At 49.4% G+C, this 18,244-nt stretch overlaps 1 protein-coding gene across 2 annotated transcripts in view; it reads left to right on the top strand.

Moving 5' to 3' along the window:
• The first annotated feature begins 880 nt into the window (after nt 1-880).
• Nucleotides 881-18,244, top strand: part of LOC111145789 (mediator complex subunit 27) — a 193,784-nt gene continuing 176,420 nt past the window's right edge. Inside the window, exons 1-2 of one of the 2 annotated variants that reach the window (XM_022501001.1) lie at nt 881-1,131; nt 3,129-3,273. In XM_022501001.1, the coding sequence (XP_022356709.1) occupies nt 929-1,131; nt 3,129-3,273 (348 nt within the window). In that variant the 5' untranslated portion in view covers nt 881-928. The remainder of the gene's footprint in view (nt 1,132-3,128; nt 3,274-18,244) is intronic. The other variant, XM_022501003.1, reaches the window with a different exon arrangement.

The following is an 18,244-nucleotide window of genomic DNA, read 5'->3' as shown; positions in this document are numbered from 1 at the left end:
TTTGCCTACCTAGGTATCTCATCAGTGGAATCATACAGTGTTTGTCTTTATCTGACTGTCTATTTCACTCAGCATAATGTCCTCAAGGTTCACCACGTTGTAACCAGCATTCCGTTTGAATGCTGGACAGATATCCCCTTGCTGTATATACCACACGTTGTTTATGAATTTATTCCATGACGGACATGAGCTGCTTCAGCCTTTTGGCTATTGTGAATAATGTTGCTATAAACTTGAGGGAACATGTACCTGTTTCAGTCCCTGCTTTCCTTTCTTTTGAGTATATAACCAGAAGTGGAGTTGCTGGGTCATTATTTTACTCTTCTTAATTAATGAGCGTCTTGTGGGATGATACTTGGAGACTATGCAAATATCCAGTGACTCCTCACACTTCCACCCACCGGTTTCAGCATTCCTTGACTCCTACCCGAATCCATTATTCTTCTAATGGTTGCCAAATGGTAATTTTCATTCTATCATTTCTTCTACTTCTATCAGCTGGCATTCTGCCGTAGGGAAAAAAATCTCCCTTCCCCCTCATTTATCTAACAGTATGGACTCATTTTATCCAATGGGTCTTAATCCATTGCTCCATGGCCACTTTTCTGCTCTGAGCAATTCTTTTCCCTAGTATTTCCAAGAACTCAAGGTTGGGGAAACGCGGGAACTTTCTGTAGTTCCTTCTCACCATTAAGAAAACCGAGAATGCAGCCTGACTTCCCCAAATTTAAGCGATCGCTTTCCCGCCTGCTCCTTCGCTTACTCGAGTGGAAACCCTCTTTCGGGCTGCGTCTGCACTGACCCCCTGGGCAGCCCGTCCCCGCGAGAACTACATTTCCCAGAGGCCTTCGGGGGGTCTACGTCATCAGCGAGCGCAGCCTGTAGCGAGCGAGGCCGATTTTGGAGAGCCCGCTGTGGCGGCGGCAACATGGCGGACATGCTAAGTGTCGGAGTGAACCTGGAGGCCTTTGCCCAGGCCATCAGTGCCATCCAGGCGCTGCGCTCCAGCGTGAGCAGGGTGTTCGACTGCCTGAAGGATGGCATGCGGAACAAGGAGACGCTGGAGGGCCGGGAGAAGGCCTTCATTGCGCACTTCCAGGACAACTTGCATTCGGTCAACCGGGACCTCAAGTAGGTACCGGCTGAAGGAGCCGGCGTCGGGGACCCTCCGGGCGCCCACCCTGCCCCGACCCCGCGCGAGTCTTCCTAGCCAGGGGCCGCTCTCAGTTCCTAGCTCGCTTGCTCTCTGCCCCTCCCTTCCAAGCCCGTGCCTGTTCCTCAGGGACACCTCGTCTCCCACCCCCGCTTTCCTGTCTCCCTTCTCTTGGCCTCCCAGTCCTGGCTGTCTCCCGCCGCCCCGCACCTGCCGTGGGGTCGTTCTGTTCCTGACGAGGAGACGCGCTCTTCCCGTGCACTTCCACTTCTCGTCTCCGCCTGGCAGGTTTCTCACCTGTAGGCCTTCGGTGCCCCGGCGTGTCTGATCGAATAGTACCAAAAAGGACCAGCCCAGCGCTGCCCCAAACCCAAGTGCTTCTGGTCCCTGGAGCACCAGTTCCTCGCCTCTGAACCTGGAATTCATCAGTTTCACACTACTCCAGATCCAAACTTGATAAAACAGGACTTGCTCTTTCCCTCTCCCCTGCCCCCTCCGGAACCGATCAGAATTCCACTCCCGCTCCGCCCCTGTTCTGTTTCCTCCTCTAGAGAGACCTCATCTCAGGTTTGATCACTTATGTTTAGCCCCCCCCCCCCATATTAATTTGCAATCCTTTAGGGTTAAGGATTGTATATTTCTTTCTCGTTCTTACAAGTCACCTTCTTTACTTCTACTTTCTAAGTGGTCCGGAAGAAATAAGTGAGAGGGTGTTTGTGAGATGCCCATCAGGTTGTAGGAACTCTTTAGCTGGTTAGGTTCTAAACTTGTCTTCCCTTCCTTAAGAGAGTCAGCCCTTCTCGGGGAGGTTGGAGTTCCAGGATTTTTGCCTTTTACTTCTCAGAACTGACCTTAGCAGGGAAAGGCATTTGCTAAGATAGTCATCCTGTAATTTCTGGAATGGATGGATTCCCCCTCCTCCCAACTTGGTCTCCTTAGTAACCAGATGGAAGGCGGAGGTAGCATGGAGGAGGTGGTGACCAAATGATGGGTGGTGCCTCTTTTGATTTTTTTTCCCCCTAAGTAGTTGCTATTCTTTTTTGGTGGAAAGCCAGGAAATCACACACCCCTCCTCAACTCCCACATTCACTTGCTGTTCTCTGGCGCACTGCCAGTTAATACTTTTCCCTGCTTGAGGGGATGCAGTGGCTCTTCTCTGCTCTCTTCCGTTTCCTCCCTTGGGTAATGTTCAGGATCTCACAACCCTCTACCCTTCTAGAAAGTTTATAGTACCCTGTCGCCTTTTTAAATCTTTGTGCAGTAGTGCCAAGAAGAAGGTGGCTGAAGATTCCAGAATGAGTGTGGCATGAGAAGCTGTTCCTAGAGAGTCTTTTGTTGACAGTTTGAGACTGGCCTCACAGAACATGCTCCTGGAATGTGCTTTTGCTGTTGGCTCCCTTTCCCCAGCTTCTCTAGAGTTTTCCTACTAGACTGAAGTATGTTTGTTTGACACAGCCCCCTCCGTGGTGTCTTCCCATTCCGTTTGTTTGTTTTATCTCTTCTTTGTTTTGTTAAGTTTTACCATCTGTGAAGTACCATGTACCAGTCTATCCCTATGTGGATGATAAATAATCATCATCTATTCAGGTACTTGCTGTTCTGCCAAATGTAATGATCTGTATGTGGGTCTGGAAACTCTTTGTGAGAAGCGATGTTATACCACATTTCAAAATTCCAGAAAGTCGCCCTCCCCACCCTGAGAATAATTTGGGTTGTTACATCCTGACTTTAGGAGTCTTCCCGCTTCCAGTGCTCTTAACTTTTTTCCTCATTTAGAACGGCACCAGAGAGCTCGGTTTTAAAATAAGATAAGCTCCCACTTAAGGGTTTTCTTGATTGTCGGAGATCTTAACCTTTCACAGTGTTTCTTAAGAGACTTCTGATGGACATTTTGAAGAACAGCCTTTGTTCTGGTTGGCTAAACCCTGGAGTTTCGTTGGACCCAGGTTTATTGCTTTACCTGTTTATTTTTCAGTGAGCTGGAACGTCTGAGCAATCTGGTAGGCAAGCCATCTGAGAACCATCCTCTCCATAACAGTGGGCTGTTGAGCCTGGATCCTGTGCAGGACAAAACTCCTCTCTATAGTCAACTCCTGCAAGCGTATAAATGGTCAAACAAGGTAAGGGAGACATGTCAGAAATGGAGTGGATACAGAAAAAGCCAAGTTTTCTTAACATTTCATAAATGCAGAAGGGGAGGGTGTAAGTTTTTGTTTCTTTTTGTCGTCGTCGTTCTTGATTCAAAATTCAGATTTTGTTCTCGATGCGATTACAGAGGTGGAAGTTGTATAATTTCTTTATGAGCTATTCTGTAGTCCTTTGAAGTCTTTGGGGATTAGTCATGATGCTCAGGTAATTAATTTGTTTAAAAAGTCCTAAATCAAGTGTGGTTAGGACTCTATACCTGGAGACTGGGTATAGGGAGCCCCTTTTATGAACCCCTTGAATTCCTGTGTAAAACGTTGTGGTATGTGCATTTTGTTTTTCCTGGGGAAGCCTTCCTAGCTTTCGTCAGATTCAGAGGAGTCCATAACCCCTAGAAGGTTAAGGACTGGTGGTCCGAATGTTCAACCACTCACACTGTTTATGTTGCTCGTGCTATCTTCCCCTGTCCTTCCTGGAAGATGTGAGAGCGCCGTCTGTTCGGTTGCTCTCCGCTCTAACTACATCGGGGGAGACTGTTCTAAGCTGCTCCGTGAAATCTGCTATTCGTGGTTTCCTTCAGCAAGCAGCCCTGTGGCGTAGACCCTGGGACAGCTGTAATAGGAAAACTAAGCTCTAGTCTAAAAATAGCCATTAACAGTTAGGCTCATAAGCCTGGAAACAGCTAGTTTGTTTACTCACAAGCTCCTTTTGTTTGGGTGCTGCGAGTTGTTGTGTATTTTTTTTCCTGCTGATAAAGAGCTAGAATATATGTTTGGAATGACTTGGGAAACTTCTTTCATTAGACTGTGCTACTTCTCTGGAGACCATTGTTCTCACAGTTACTGGTTCTGAATTGCTGTGGCCCTCCCGTCATCCATTGTCTTTTCCCTCTTTTCTGTGGTCCTCCTGCCCAGCCCCCACCCCCGGTTTTGGATGAGAGATGAGCATTGAGAGTTTTTCTGGTGTGCAGATTTTTATCTTTAAGTTTCTCGGTGATATTTAGTATATTTTGGATTGAAGTGGGACCCTGGAAGCTAAGTCTGAGAGGCAGGGAGAGGTGATTGAACCTCTGATACAGACACTCAGCTGTAAGGGTTGTCCCTCAAACTCTGGGCTTCCATTGGCAGAAAACCCAGTTTGGTCTTCAGCATCAGGGTGCCCAGTTGGTACAGGGATCTGTCGCTCTCCTGTTCTCTGTAGGTCTGCTTTCCTGGGTTGGCCTGATGTCTGTAAGTGGTGGGAAGGAGGGCCCAGCGGTTGTGAATTTGCATCGCTCTCATACCACGTGATCTCCTGGTGTGGTGCCAGACCCTGAAAAAGGATTTTAGGCCTGCTTGGTAGGTGGCCCCTATCTAAGTAAACAGTTCATCGAATCCAGCGCTGGGATCCTCTAATTGGGTGATGCGGATCACCTGAGGCAAGAAAGTGGGGCTCCTGGGAGCTGGAGAGGCACTTTCCTAAAGGCAGGGATTCAGGGCAGATAAAAATTATGTCTTTGCCACAGAGATTCTTCCAGCCCTACGTAGATAGCACTGCTCTGTCAGGCTGTCCTGTCGGAGCCTCCTTGTTTCCCAGGGACGCTGTCAGTCGTCCTCAGCTGAGTTTACCTAGGGATTGGGTGGGATCTGGTCATTAGGTACATGGTGTGACTTCCTTCTGGTTGGACTCCTGGTAGATTCTTGCTTTTTGGTGTTTGGACACAGAAACTGTGTTGGTGTATCACATGGGTGGTGTTGTTTTTGGAACAGCCTAGAGCTACGGAGACTTTTCAGTGGAGGAAAGACTTAGGCCAACTGAGAAGCCATGAGTGACCCGGGACTCCTAGTGGAAGTGACTGGTTTCAGGTTGAATGAAGGTAGTTTACTTGTTCGCCGAATTTAATAGTTAGTGTATTAAAATCCAGTTTCCTGCTCCTGACTCTTACCCTTGCTCTAAGGTGAAAAAGAGGTTGTATTAAGGAAAAGAAATAGTGTGTTCTGTGGAACTTCTTGTCCTGGAGATGCTGCAGATTAAGTAGTTTGTAAGTCCTGTAAGAGCAGTGTGAAAGCTCTGGGGTTGGGGGAGTGGGTGGGGTTTACGTCACGTCCCTGGCCTGGGAGCTCCTCCTGCACAGTAGCTGCTTGTTCATCAGCTCCCTAGTGGCCCGGCAGAGGGGGTTTTGGGGGCTGCTTGTACCCCTGATCAGTAGAAACACAGAGAATGATTAAGGGATGTTTAGTTTAGGCCTTCTTTCATAGCGGAGCAGACTGAGGCCCGGTGAACTGACCTGCCCGTGGCTTCACAGTTAGACTAGAATTTGCATTTCCTGACTTAGCTCAGTGTTCTCTCCTCCAGACTTGATGCTTTAATCCATTTTGGCTTAAGGTTTTTGACTATAGAAAACATTTTTTTCCCTTCCACATTCATCCTGGAAGCAATTCGTGCGTTATCTTTTATTCATGAATCCGTATGCATTTTGCTAATTTGTAATGGTTTATTGAAAGATGGAGATGACAAGTGTGTGGTACGTGGGCCCCCAAACTATTGCTCTTGTCCAGGGCAGACACCACTAATCACTTTCTGCATTCCTTCCTGCTGAGGTCATGCAGGGGCTCGCAGCTCTGTTCTGGGGCTAGGAGGCCCCTGCCAATTATTCAAAGATGGGCTGCGGGGAAAACATGTTTTTTATTTCCATTATGATAGATAATGTCCTGTTTGACTATGACTTATTTATACCCTACCTTACTCTAGAAAGGATTTAAGGTCGATTGCAAGAATACATAAAAACCTTGAAAGGAAAGAGGGAAACAATGATGAGGATGCCTTATGTACACTTCTTTAATAAACTCAAGACGTAGCCCCAAGAAATAAGCCAGTATCTAATTTCCAGCTGGGGATATGGAAGCAGCAAGCAATTAGATGTGTTTATTTTGCCTCTCTTACAAATGAAAAGAGCTTTTTAATTGCTAAAGCTTTCATCATTCATCATTTTACCCTCAAAGAGTTTAAACCAGTAAGTGCATTAATATGTTACGTGAAGTTTGGGGTGACTTGCCAATGTCAGCTTTACGCACTGTCGGCTAAGAATTGAAGGAAGTGTGGGAAAGCTTTGATACCACCCATTGTGTGATGAACTTTCTGTTTTATGTGCTGTTGGCCATAGAAAAGTCTCGTTCATGCTTAATGGCTAATTATTTTCTTTAGGGGATTTTGTAATTTTTGTAAAGTCAGTCGGAATATTAATTACATGGTAGTTGGCATAATTGTTAGGTTAACACATTTAAAAATTAATCTAATGTAATGAAATGATGGCAAATTGCTGAGAGCAGCACTTTCTCCGCGCTGATTTGGGGGAAGAATTTAGCTTTTGACTATTACGCACCTATAGATAATCGTTCTGTAGAGGCATGACAAGCTCTCTTGACGAGGGCAGAAATAATTGGTATCATCGCTGACCTTTGCTGTGGGACAGTCCGTGCGGACCTTCTTTGGCTTCTTGTGTTCTGCAACACCAAGGGCTAGGCTGAATTTTTTCCGAAGATCCCCTGCTGAAGGTTTTCAGTGTCCTGTCACAGGCTCTTATCTCTTTCTGACTTTTTCACTTGTTTGTGGCAGAGGCTGCTGGTGCATTTGCCCGAACAGCCGGCTGAGACTACAGCCTTGTCCAGTGACCTCTGAAGCAGAAAAGACCCCAAAGTGTCCCTTTCTTGGGGGGCTGGGAATTGGGCCCAGAGGAAGGTGCCCCTGCCGCCTCTGATTTTTTTTTTACAGGCTTCATTTTTCAGTTTTATTAGAGAAAGAGCTGCTTTCTGCCCGAGAACATTCAGTTGGCAAGCGTGAAGGCATTTCCTCCAGTACACCTCCCCCACTGTTCTTCCCAGACTTTAGTTAGGTGGCCTTAAGTTACTGTGACCGTCATCTCGCTCAGACCCGTCCTCGAAGGTGCCCCTTATGTTCCTGCGTCTTGGAGCTAACAGGGATGGGGTTGTTTGAAATGGAGCCTTTTCCTTTAGGGACCCTGTCCTCTTTTATGTCCCTGAGGAGTGGTGCTATGTCTGTCTTGTTCCCTGCTGGGAGTCCGCAGCACCTAGCAAGGCGCCTGGTCCACAGTAGGCATTCCGTTAAAATCAATGAATGAATGGAAGAATAAATGGAAGCTTTTTCTGTTGAATTTTTAATTTACAACCCCTTTTGTGGTTTGCTTGCTTGTGTTTTTAGTGAAGCATGATAAGGACATTTCCATTTTCGGCCATTACTGAGAAATTCAGTTGGCTCTTTGGAGATGAGAGACGGTTCTGAGATCCTGCGACGGAGGCCAGGGGTGGATTCCAGGAGGGTAATTGGGAAGGACAGGGTGAGGTCGGTTGGTGAACTGATGATAAGCTTCTTGAGGGCTGAGGTTAGCAGTTTTATCTACGATGCTTGTCACCCATGTGCCCTTTCTAAGAGAGCCGGGTTGACAGCCAGCGCATAGGAGGGGATGGGACTTGATAGAAGCCTTCTGGAGTCGACTGAGTCAGGCTAATTTGAGCTACAGCACCTGCTGTCAGGTGCTGTGTGGCAGCTGTCGTTTTGGCAGTATGGAGAAAACTGGGAAGAGGAGCGTCGACCCCATCAGCCTCGCAGGGGTTATCCCCTCTGTATTGTCCCCTCTGTATTGTCAGTCCCTGATTTCTGCTCCTAGCGTTTTCCTTCCCACCAGACCCACTCCTGCCCTGTTCTTCTCTCTGATACACATTTGGGGGCTACAGATTCATTAAGCAAATCATGAGGAGAGACAATCACTTAAATGCCCCCCAGACTTTCATCATCATGAGCTAGGACCAGACGTGGTTTGGGATGGTCCTTATTTTTTGCAGGGGCGTCATTCCCAGGGCTGCTCTTTTACCATATCTCACCTTCACAGCCCCTGCTTGTTCAGAATGGGCTTCCACAGCGAGCTTGACTCTAGGACTTTCTGCCCTGGTTAGACCGGAACCCTACACCCTTTTCCTTCCTCTCCACTCCCAAACCTCAGTACTGTGGGAGCCATTATGAGAAGAGCAAAGAGTAACACAAACAGAAAAAGACAACAGAACAAAACCAATCTCCTGGATTTTTAGATACTGTTGGAATCAGAGGTAAAGGAGAGGACAGCGAGAAATGTTTGGGCTTCCATCTAAGTCCTGGACTCAGGCTGCCGGAGCTCTGATGCAGCGCTGCACTTACTCTGTGCCTTAAGCAGGTGAGAAAGAAACTCTTTTAAGACCTCAGTTTCCTCCTCGTGAAATGGGGATAACTCTAGTGTTTGTATCATAGTGTTGAAGACAACGTGAAGCAATGCACATAAAATGCCTTTGGATACCTCACATACAGTGCGTGTCCTGTCAGTGGTGGTTGTGATTCCCAGGCGTGGTAATAGTGGATGTGTGTGTTTATTTACGGAGCGGCAGTATTGCTCAGCAGTTAAGAGCGTGGGCTCTAGAGCTGGACTGCCCCGGTTCAGGTCCTGGCTCTGCTCTCTGACAGTGGTGAGGCTCACCTCTGGGCCTCTGTTTTCTCTTCACTGAAATGGGAATGGCCATTGTGCCCACCGCAGAAAGATATCGTGAGGCTAATAAGGTAATACAAATGAACACTTTCCTGGCACAGAGTTAATGACCGGTCTCTAGGGGCTGGTCTTAGCTTCACAAACAGAGACAGACAGACCTTCAGGCAGTGCTGGACTATCTTTCAAGGATTTCTGCTCGATGATGCAGTTTCCCAGACTTGATTTTGGTATATTCTTCTGAAATTCTGCAAATCAGAGATTCTTTTTTTTTTTAAGATTTTATTTATTTGACACAGAGAGAAAGATCACAAGTAGGCAGAGAGGCAGGCAGAGAGAGAGGGGGAAGCAGGCTCCCCGCTGAGCAGAGAGCCCGATGCGGGGCTTGATCCCAGGACCCTGAGACCATGACCTGAGCCGAAGGCAGAGGCTTAACCCGCTGTGCCACCCAGGCGCCCCAAAATCTGAGATTCTTTTAGGTAGTCAGCACCTTTCGCGCCCTGGGGAAGCCCAAGTGTAGGTGTCAACGGTCGCACATTCGTATGAACGAGTGGGAGGGGTCTTTCCTCACAGAGCCTGGAGCTTGGGTGAGGGACGGGGAGGAGGGTCACTGACCTCTTGGCGTGGAGTCCTGGCTTTTGGAAGGGTAGGATGGCATGTGAGAGTTGAGGGGCAGCAAAGGCAGGGTGAGGGTCCTGGGGAGGAGCACAAGGAGGCGTGAGGGGACTGCAGGGAGGGCGGTGAGAAGGGCGGTGTATAGCTCAGGGCAGCCCGTTTGTCCAGAGCGGGGAGGAGCCTTCCCATGTGGGCGCTCCATAAGGCCGTGTTCCCAGAGCTCCGCCTTCCTATGGGTCCGTAGTCCTCTTACCTGGTAGGGAAACTCTTGTGGCCTAGTCAGGGGTTTCTTGTGTTGTTTCTTTAGAAAAATGCTTGCACGCAAAGGCCGGTAGGAAAAGAAACATCTGGATTCTATCCACTTTTGTCAGTTGGGTGCTTGTTACTAGCTGGGCTCTGGGCTTAGACTCTTGGGTTTGAATCCCCAGCCCTCCGCTCAGCTTTATGATTTGGGGCAAGTTACAGAGCCTGTCTCTGTCTTAGCCTTCTCATCAGTCGGAGTGGTTCATGACAACTTCTGTGTCGGGGCTGTGGTGAGGATTGATGGGCTTATGTGTCCCCCACCCCCTGCGCAGCACCTAGAACAGTGCCCAGTGTGTAGCGGGCATCCACTGTGTTCGCTAGTCCTACTCCTTTTCGTATTTTTGGTAAAGTGTTCGAAAGGCAGTGTGTAGTTGTGGCAGCATGGGACCGAGGTTTTGAGAGACCAGTATTCGGTTCTGGCTGTCGCTGTCTACTGGCTCGCTGTGGGACCTGCTCTGTGACCTTAGGCCAGCGGCTTCACTCCTTTCTGGGTTCTGGCTTCCTCACTGGTAGGTGAAGTCTTGGGTGGGATGATCTCTCGGGTCTTTTTTAGCTGTAGCTTGGAGAGACCGTGGAGTCACTTGTGCGTTTCCATGGTTTTGGAAATGAAAGCATAACCTGGGCAGTGGAAAAGAGCAGTGCTTGTCCGGTAACATTTCTTCAGCACGACTATTGTGTATGCATCTCAGGATATGCCAGAGCAGAGTGGCAGCCTGGAGGCCGCGTGGAAAATTACCTTCCAGAGGTTCTCTAGACAGGAGTGGCCCCTTGTAACACACCAAGCGTAAATGTTAATGAAAATCAAGTGATGCCCCTGTAATTCTAAACGGTTTCTATCCCAAGGCTTTGGCCCAGTTCCACATCTTTATGTTCCGCTTACTAGTTGTGGTTTCCGAAAATTGCCACTTTATTGTTGCCTGGAATCAGATTTGTGATTCTCTCATTTTTTTCTCTAAAGGAACAGGCCATCTCTCTAGAAGCTGCCCTGGGAGGCTGCAGAGGCTACTGGCTGTGTGTCACGCCTGCCCCCAGGAGGCACTCTGTTTGGGGGCGCTCATCTGGGGTCCCTTCTCGGCCAGCTTACATTAGTCTTTTCTGGGCTGATAAGGTTGGTGCGGTTTGTCCAAAGCCTTCTGTGGATTGTAACCAGAGCCCGAAAAGGGCGCTTTCTCTTCTGTCCCAGGAATGTTTAGGAGAAAGCAAATTGTCCCATATCATTTTTCCTTCGCAGCGAGGTGCACGTCGATGGGGGGATGGAAGCATATCATTACAAGAACGGAAAGAATCTGATGTCACACCTCCCCATTTTCATGTCTGCCCTTCTTCATGGCGGTGTGAGCCAGGGCTGAGCTGCTAGATAACTGCGCTTCGCCCCCGCTGTCTGAGCCTTCTCTGGGCCACCTCATCTTTTCTGCGGCTTCACATGGCAGCCACACATCGATGCCACCTCGCTGCACTGCCAGCCTAGGTCTCTCTCCTGAGCTCAGACCGACGTAGCAAAGTGCCTGCCCAGTGTCTGCACTCAGGGACTCGGGGGTCTATGAGGCTGGAGTCCGGAACTAAAATCCTGCTCCTTGCTCTGGGCCCCAGCTGGGTGCCCAGACCCTCACACCTGCTGACCAAGATGTATTGATTCTACCTCTTGAAAACCTCTTACCCTCTCCTCCCCATGTTGACTGCTCTTGCCTGAGCCCAGGCCCCCATGATTGCTTGGGACAGTGCTGGAACCTTCCCGCTGACTTCCTGCCAGTTCCTGCCCCTTTGAATCTATTTTCCTCTCTACAGCTCCCCGGGGATCTTGAGAACGTAGACATCTGATTGGTTGCCCCTCGGTGGTTTCTTCCATCTCTCTCAGGGTGAGTGCCAACTCCCCAGCTGGCATGTGGACGCATTCTAGGCATCAGGCTCTGGGGCCTGAGTCCAGAAGCAGGCAGCCCTTTGGCCGGATGCCTTAGCCTCAGTTTCCTGATCTGTAAGCAGCACGCACAGTCCTGTGTCCTAGGGCAGCCGTAGGAGTACGCGAATCCTGCTCTTGGGTATTTCACAGAGCCTGGCACGTTACCTGTTTACTGTCAACAGTCCGGGTGTAGGACTTCGTGATCCAGCACCAGCCTATTTCCCGAGCTCCCGTCCTCACTCCCTTCCTTCTGGGAAAAAAAGAACCCAGAACTTTGGATTATGGAAAATTTCAAATAGACGCAAAAGTAGGTACAGTCTTGTTTCAGTGGTGGGAGCTGAGTACCTTAAAGCGGTCTGTAGACGGGTCATTTCGTCACAGAAACTCCAGTGTTCAGCTTCCTTTCCGGCCACTCTGCCAGTTCCCGGTTACAGAGTGAATCGCAGACCCCGGTGGGGCCATGATCTTTTCATCTCAGGGCTTTCGCACCTGTTGTTCGTCCTTCTCCTTTCTTCCTTTGGAAAGCTCTTGCTCATCTTGGTCTCAGCTGAGTTGTTACCTCCCCTTGGAGGTCTTCTGAGTTGTACCCAGATTAGGTCCCAGTGTTTACACCTCTTAGTGCTTTTCTCCCACTCTGGCTCTTTATGACCCCACAGGATTAAGCCTGGTCCTATACTAGGATTTAGACTTTGAGTCTCCATCTGCTGGACTGTAAATGGGCATAATACCGATCTTGGTGTGATCTGAGTGTCTCCAAAACGTGTATACAGTTTGTAGTTCAGGGTAGGGTACAGAGTGGTGTTTAATAAACAGTAGTTATTGCCAGTAGTTGTTTCTAAAGGTGTCGTAAAACCATATTTGAATGGGTCAATTGAAGCCTCAGTCTCTTCCTCCTTTCCTTCTTAGACTATGTATTTTCCTTCTACTTGATTCTGTTCGACTTTTCCAGATTGTTGTTGTAGGGGAGGGATGGGAGCGAATGCCAGCGGCTATCCCCTGAGTTTCCTGGCTGCCAGGCCCCCTCTGAGGAATCTCCGGCCTGGGGCCAGGAGTCCCTGATGGAGGGGAGCTGCAGGTCTATCTGGCCTGTGGCCCTCGGGCCGCCACCGCCCGCATTCCCCTCCATTTGGCCTGATTTTGCTGCAGTACTGACTTGTTTCGGGAGGCTCCAGCTCATACAGTCTCCTGGGTTTGTCCCTGGGCTCCGCCTTCTGCTGCTCCTTGCTGACTTGACAAAGTGACTAGAACTCCCGAATACCCTCCCTTCACCGGGGACAGTCTACTCATCTGGTCAGCTCTGGCGTGGCGGGAACTTCTTCCCTCCCTCCGTTGCGCCGGCGAACTTACCACGACCCTGTCACTTGGAGGCTCTTTTTCAAACCTCCGACTTCATCTTGGCTGCCCTGCGAGCCTGCTGCTCGCCGTCCCCTCTGCCTCGAGCCCCTGGCACCTTCTGGAGCGCATTTTCTACCACTTCCTCCTGTAGCCCGATAAAGAGTTGCTTCAGGGAATTCTCTGGAATAACCAGGCAGAGCTGATCTTGTCTGGTTTTGCCCCCGGCCTCTCGGCGGCTGCCCCATCACACCAGGCCACAGCTCTTGCTGTCCAGGTCTGTCCCCGTGTCTGCGAGGTTGGGGCTGTGGCGTCATCTTTGAATACCCGGTGTCTGGCACATCGTAGGCACCTCGTAATGGAATCTTCCCTCCCTCCCCCGCCCCACCCTGCTGTGTTCCAGAACAGACTCTAGGGATTGTATCTCCTTTGACTGAGTGTTCGATCTCAAAGGGACCTCAGTGATCTGGTAGATCTTTTTTGCCCCTCATTTTGAAGAGGTCTCCAAGGCTGTCCTGCCAGCCCTCTAATTGGGACCCAAGGTATTGACAGCTTAGAAAAGGAATGTCAGCCGAATGTCCAGAGTACCAGAGAGGTTCCTTCCGCTATTAAGGGCCATTAAAATACTACCTTTTATCTGTGGTTTTGTGGCCGCTGACACGCTGTGGAGCAGGAGCAGCAGTCAGTCCTCATGACACCTGGAAGGGAACCACGGGCACAGGTGTGATTGAAGATAGCAGCAGTCTGTGTGCAGAGTGAGGCTGCGCAGGGCCCAGCCTGGCCATGGACTTGGCTCTGAGGGATTGCCTTGACTGCCCTGCGGAAAGCAGCCCCAGACCCTGAGATTCTGAGATGCAGGCACCTTTGTCCGCTTCAAGCTTAGGAGCCGGTGAGTTGGGATCTTAGTAACTAAGCGGCATCTTTGCTGGGCACAGCATGAAGAGAGCGGGACTGCCTCGGTGCCCCTTACTGCCCTTGCCGGCTGGGGATGTCTGTGCAAGTATGGTTGTGTAAAGACAGGTGCCAGTCGTCACTGTTTTCCCCCTTTTCAACAGGAATTGCCCTCCACGGGTTCAGGAAATGCCAGTGGCTTTTCTTTTCCCCGTTAGTGTGTGTCCACCTGTTTTAGGGTTGGGAGTTACGGCGTACCCTAGTTATCTTCAGTGAAAATAACAGTGGCTTCTTTGATGATTATCGATCACTTGTTAGTAGTTGCTACCACTAAGCATTCTAGGCTCGGCTCTGTCCTGATGACTGCACAGGGCAGATTTTGAAGGGGGAGGGGTCTGCAGACTTCAAGAGCATGTGTGCCTTCAGAATGGTTGGACTTGTTATAAAAGGCTCCGTCTTACTAGTTCCCAAGCTGTGCCTTTGGGCAGTGTGCTCTTTGCTAGGAGGTGTCAAAGCCATCCATTCCGTGCCTGCTTACTGAGCACCTACTCAGTTCTAGGCACTGTTAGGGACACAGCAAATGAAACTGATCAATTTCCATCTCCTTGGAGCTTAGCTTATATCCAAATCTCTAACTTGATCAGAGGAGTTAAATGCCCAAAGCACCTGGTTTTAGGATAGCAGTGTTAATGGTGGTCTTCCCCCCACCCCCCTTAATTAGTGGCCTTTACATGTCTCATTTACCAGTCTTTACCATCAGGAAGGAGCAGAACTTATGGTGTGCTGGGTGACTGCACGGGCATCTGTAACTGATCTAGAACAGCATCTGAACGTAGAGGAAAGTGTGTCTTGGAGTCTTGATATCTTAAATATCATCCTGTTTTCATAGCTTGGTGCATTTTAATTCTGTCATATGCTTAATGCAAATGCAAATTTCTTGCTAGTAATGCACAGTTTTCTGGCGTATTTGCCCTTGGCATGTCACCTGTTTGTCCTTATCCTGGTCTGTTCTAAGGCTGTGTTTGCTTTAAGGGGTTCTCATCGATTTTAAGAGGACACTAACTGGGGCGCCTGGGTGGCTCAGTGGGTTAAGCCTCTGCCTTTGGCTCAGGTCATGATCTCAGGGTCCTGGGATCGAGCCCCACATCGGGCTCTCTGCTCAGCAGGGAGCCTGCTTCCCTTCCCCTCTCTCTGTCTGCCTCTCTGCCTACTTGTGATCTCTGTCTGTCAAATAAATAAATAAAAATTAAAAAAAAAAAAAAAAAGAGGACACTAACTATGTATCCTCAGTTGGTGTCCAGAGGAGAAAAACTGTCGCTCAGTCGGCTTCAGATACCAACTTTTTTCAGGCTGTTGACCTCAGACCTGGTGCAGTCGGTCTGTTGCTGTGTAAGAGAGTTTTCTCTGTGTTGTGATGTGTGTTAGTGACTCTCACTCCCTGCATTTGCACCTGGGTTTAAGTTTCATTTAAATTCCTGAAGCCCTGAGGGACGATTTTGCCCATGGGTGACAGTTGGCCTGATCACTGGCTTCAGCACCTCACCCGGGGGCGAGCAGGGCCCGCTGAGCGCGCTGCGCTCTCTGATCGCCTGACCGCCCACCTGCTTGTCCAGTTAGTTCTCCGTCTCACCATTCAGTGGCATACTTTGTAATTCAGTGTGCTTCCTGGAGTTGAGTGCATCGATTCCAAATCCTGCATCATCCACGGTTTCTGTGATGAGAATTAGAATCTTCTGAGTTTCAAGATAGACCAAATTCTGGACTTCATCCTAATGAGCAGAAGACGATTAAGGAACTGTTGAAGTTTTGTTCAGTGACTTGGTAGAAGGGACTTTTCCTGTTAAAATCACTGCAGTAGTCTCTGTATGTCATAGCTCCTCTCCACGTTTCTCCTTCCTCGCGGGCAAAATGAGTCTGAAGGCACTTTATTGCCGGGGGTAGAGGGGGGGTGGGGGGTGGAGGGGTGGGGTGGGGGCGGTGAATGCACTTAGCCCAGGACCAGCATGGAGGAGGCATTCACTGGGTGTTAGTTGTCCTTTGATCGCCGTGTGTTCCCGTCCACCGTGCCCTCCACCCCTAAACACGGAACTCGCACCAGCAGAGACATTCCTGCTTGTCTAGGTCAGCCTCGGGCTTGGTGTGGGTAGCAAAGAGGCTCGCTAGCCCTGCATGCCTTTAAAGTGTTAAAAGAAACCACAGAGGATTATGGAGGCCAACTTTCTCCTATTCCTAGTTTTCCCAGTCTAAAACAGAGTAGTCCGTGTTAATTTTAATTGCCTGGATGAGCTCAAATGTTGAGATTTTAATGCGTTTTCACAGTAGCTCCGGTGGCGTAACCACATTATTCTGCTGGCAATTCATTGGGATTCTTGGCCAAAATGCTGTAGTTGGGGACCTCTGCTTACAAACCCAGGATGTGGTAATTTCCCAGCAAGATGTCTTGTGGGGAACGTTGTTTTTCCTGTTGAGACTTCCTCCAAACAGTGAAGCGTTCGTTGTCCTTCTCTGTGCCGTAGCATTGGGCATGGATTGTTTTCGAGGAAGGTTTTCAAAGCTTTTGGTTAGCAGAGGGTGTCTCGGGGGAGTTGCTTTTATTCTGATGAGTCACAAAATGGGGAAGGCCTCTCGGAAGCCTCCAGTTTGCTTTTGTTCCTGACGGAACATTGACAGTCCCTGTGCCTGGTGTGGGCTGGTGGGCAGTCCCCAACCACCGCACCTCCCGTCTCCTCCTCCCACTCTGTGGGTAACAGGCCAACCTGGCCAGGGGTGACACGTGGAGAGCTGATGCCCCGTGGACAGCTGGGAGTGCCAGGCTCCAGGGTGGAGTAAGGAAATCCGAAGTTGAACCAGGCAACCTCTCTGCCGTCTGGGGATTTCACTGCCCCCCCCCCAACCCTCCCCTTATCCCCCTGACCTTATCCCCCTCCCAAGTCCGGCCCTGCGCTCACACAGTGGTCTTTGGCACTTAGAATGGAGCCATATACTTGCTTAGCGAGTGTGTGCTGCTGAGTGAATGAGGGAGTGCCCCCACCCTACTCAGGGCCATCTGCTGTGGCTGGGTCGTTTGCAGTAGTCCCCTAACTGGCTTCCCTGTCTCACCACCTCATGTCTTTCTCCGCACTGTGTCAGAATGACCTTTATTTATTTATTTATTCATTTTTTTTTTTAAAAGATTTTATTTATTTGAGAGAGAATGAGTGAGAGAGAGCATGAGAGAGGAGAAGGTCAGAGGGGGAAGCAGACTCCCCAATGAGCTGGGAGCCCGATGCGGGACTCGATCCTGGAAGTCCAGGATTAAGACCTGAGCCCAAGGCAGTCGCTCAACCAACTGAGCCACCTAGGCGCCCTCAGAATGACCTTTAAAAATGCAAGTTTGATCACATAAGTCTCCTGCTTAAAATGAGTTATGATTGCCATGCTCAGGATTAAGACATATCCCGTAGTGTAGTTGGTGACGGTCTGAGTCTGAGTCTGACCCCTGGGCCCTGGCGCCTGGCCGGCTCGAAGCACTGTGCTTACCCTGCCCGCCTTCCTCCCTTCACTCAGCCTGTGGATGGGCCCCAACACCCTCTTTTGTTTGGCTCGTACTTTGTTGTTTTATTTGTTCACATCTTTAGAGCCACATACTCGGGAGAGTCTTTAAGTCCCCAAGGGTCCGCTGCTGTGTCCTTCCGCAGCCCGCACTGAAGCCCTCGTCACGGCATGACTCCTGTGCAGCTGGAAGTTCTGAGCGCTCGGCTTGGGGACAGGGACACGTCTGCCTGTTTGCCATTGTATTTCCAGTGGCCTGCAAGTCCCCGCCGAAGAAAATGAAGCAACAAGACCTTTCCAGTTAAATCAGTTGCTTAATTATCTTTGAAGTCAGTATTGTAATTTTTGAATGTGTTTGAGGGGAGAAGGTAGGGGCCTGGGTAGGATTTTGGTCCCATTTTTGTTTAGGTTTGGGTAGAGATGACTTTTAACTACTGTGTTTCCTGGCCCACAGCTGCTGAGATGGCCTTATTTGGTTTGTGCATTCCACTCACAGCTTGACTTGCTGAAGGATAATGCCTATTAAGTTGGGGTTTTTTTCGTTGTAAACTAGTTTGAGGATACAAACAGAAGGCGAATTATTTTGATTATTTTGAGGCAGATATGAGGACAGAGAAAGCATACAGTGAAAGTTCTAGAGGTCCCGTATATTTAACCTAATACTGGGCGCTTCTGAAGCGTGGAAGTGTCCCTCCTCTCATCAGACGGGGCGGGCGTGGTGGGGGTGGAGAGGCAGCGTAGCGTGGCCTTAAAACCATGAGCTCTGGGGCCAGATTACCTGGGTTCAAGTCCTGCTTCTTCCCTTTTTTTGCTTGTGACCTTGGGCAACTTATTCCCATTTCCTGATCTGTAAAATTAGCTTGATGACAGT

The sequence above is a fragment of the Enhydra lutris genome, unplaced genomic scaffold, assembly GCF_002288905.1.
Source record: "Enhydra lutris kenyoni isolate GAN:26980312 unplaced genomic scaffold, ASM228890v2 scaffoldscaffold13, whole genome shotgun sequence".
NCBI lineage: Eukaryota > Metazoa > Chordata > Mammalia > Carnivora > Mustelidae > Enhydra > Enhydra lutris.
This window is presented reverse-complemented; position numbering and strand designations above follow the sequence as displayed.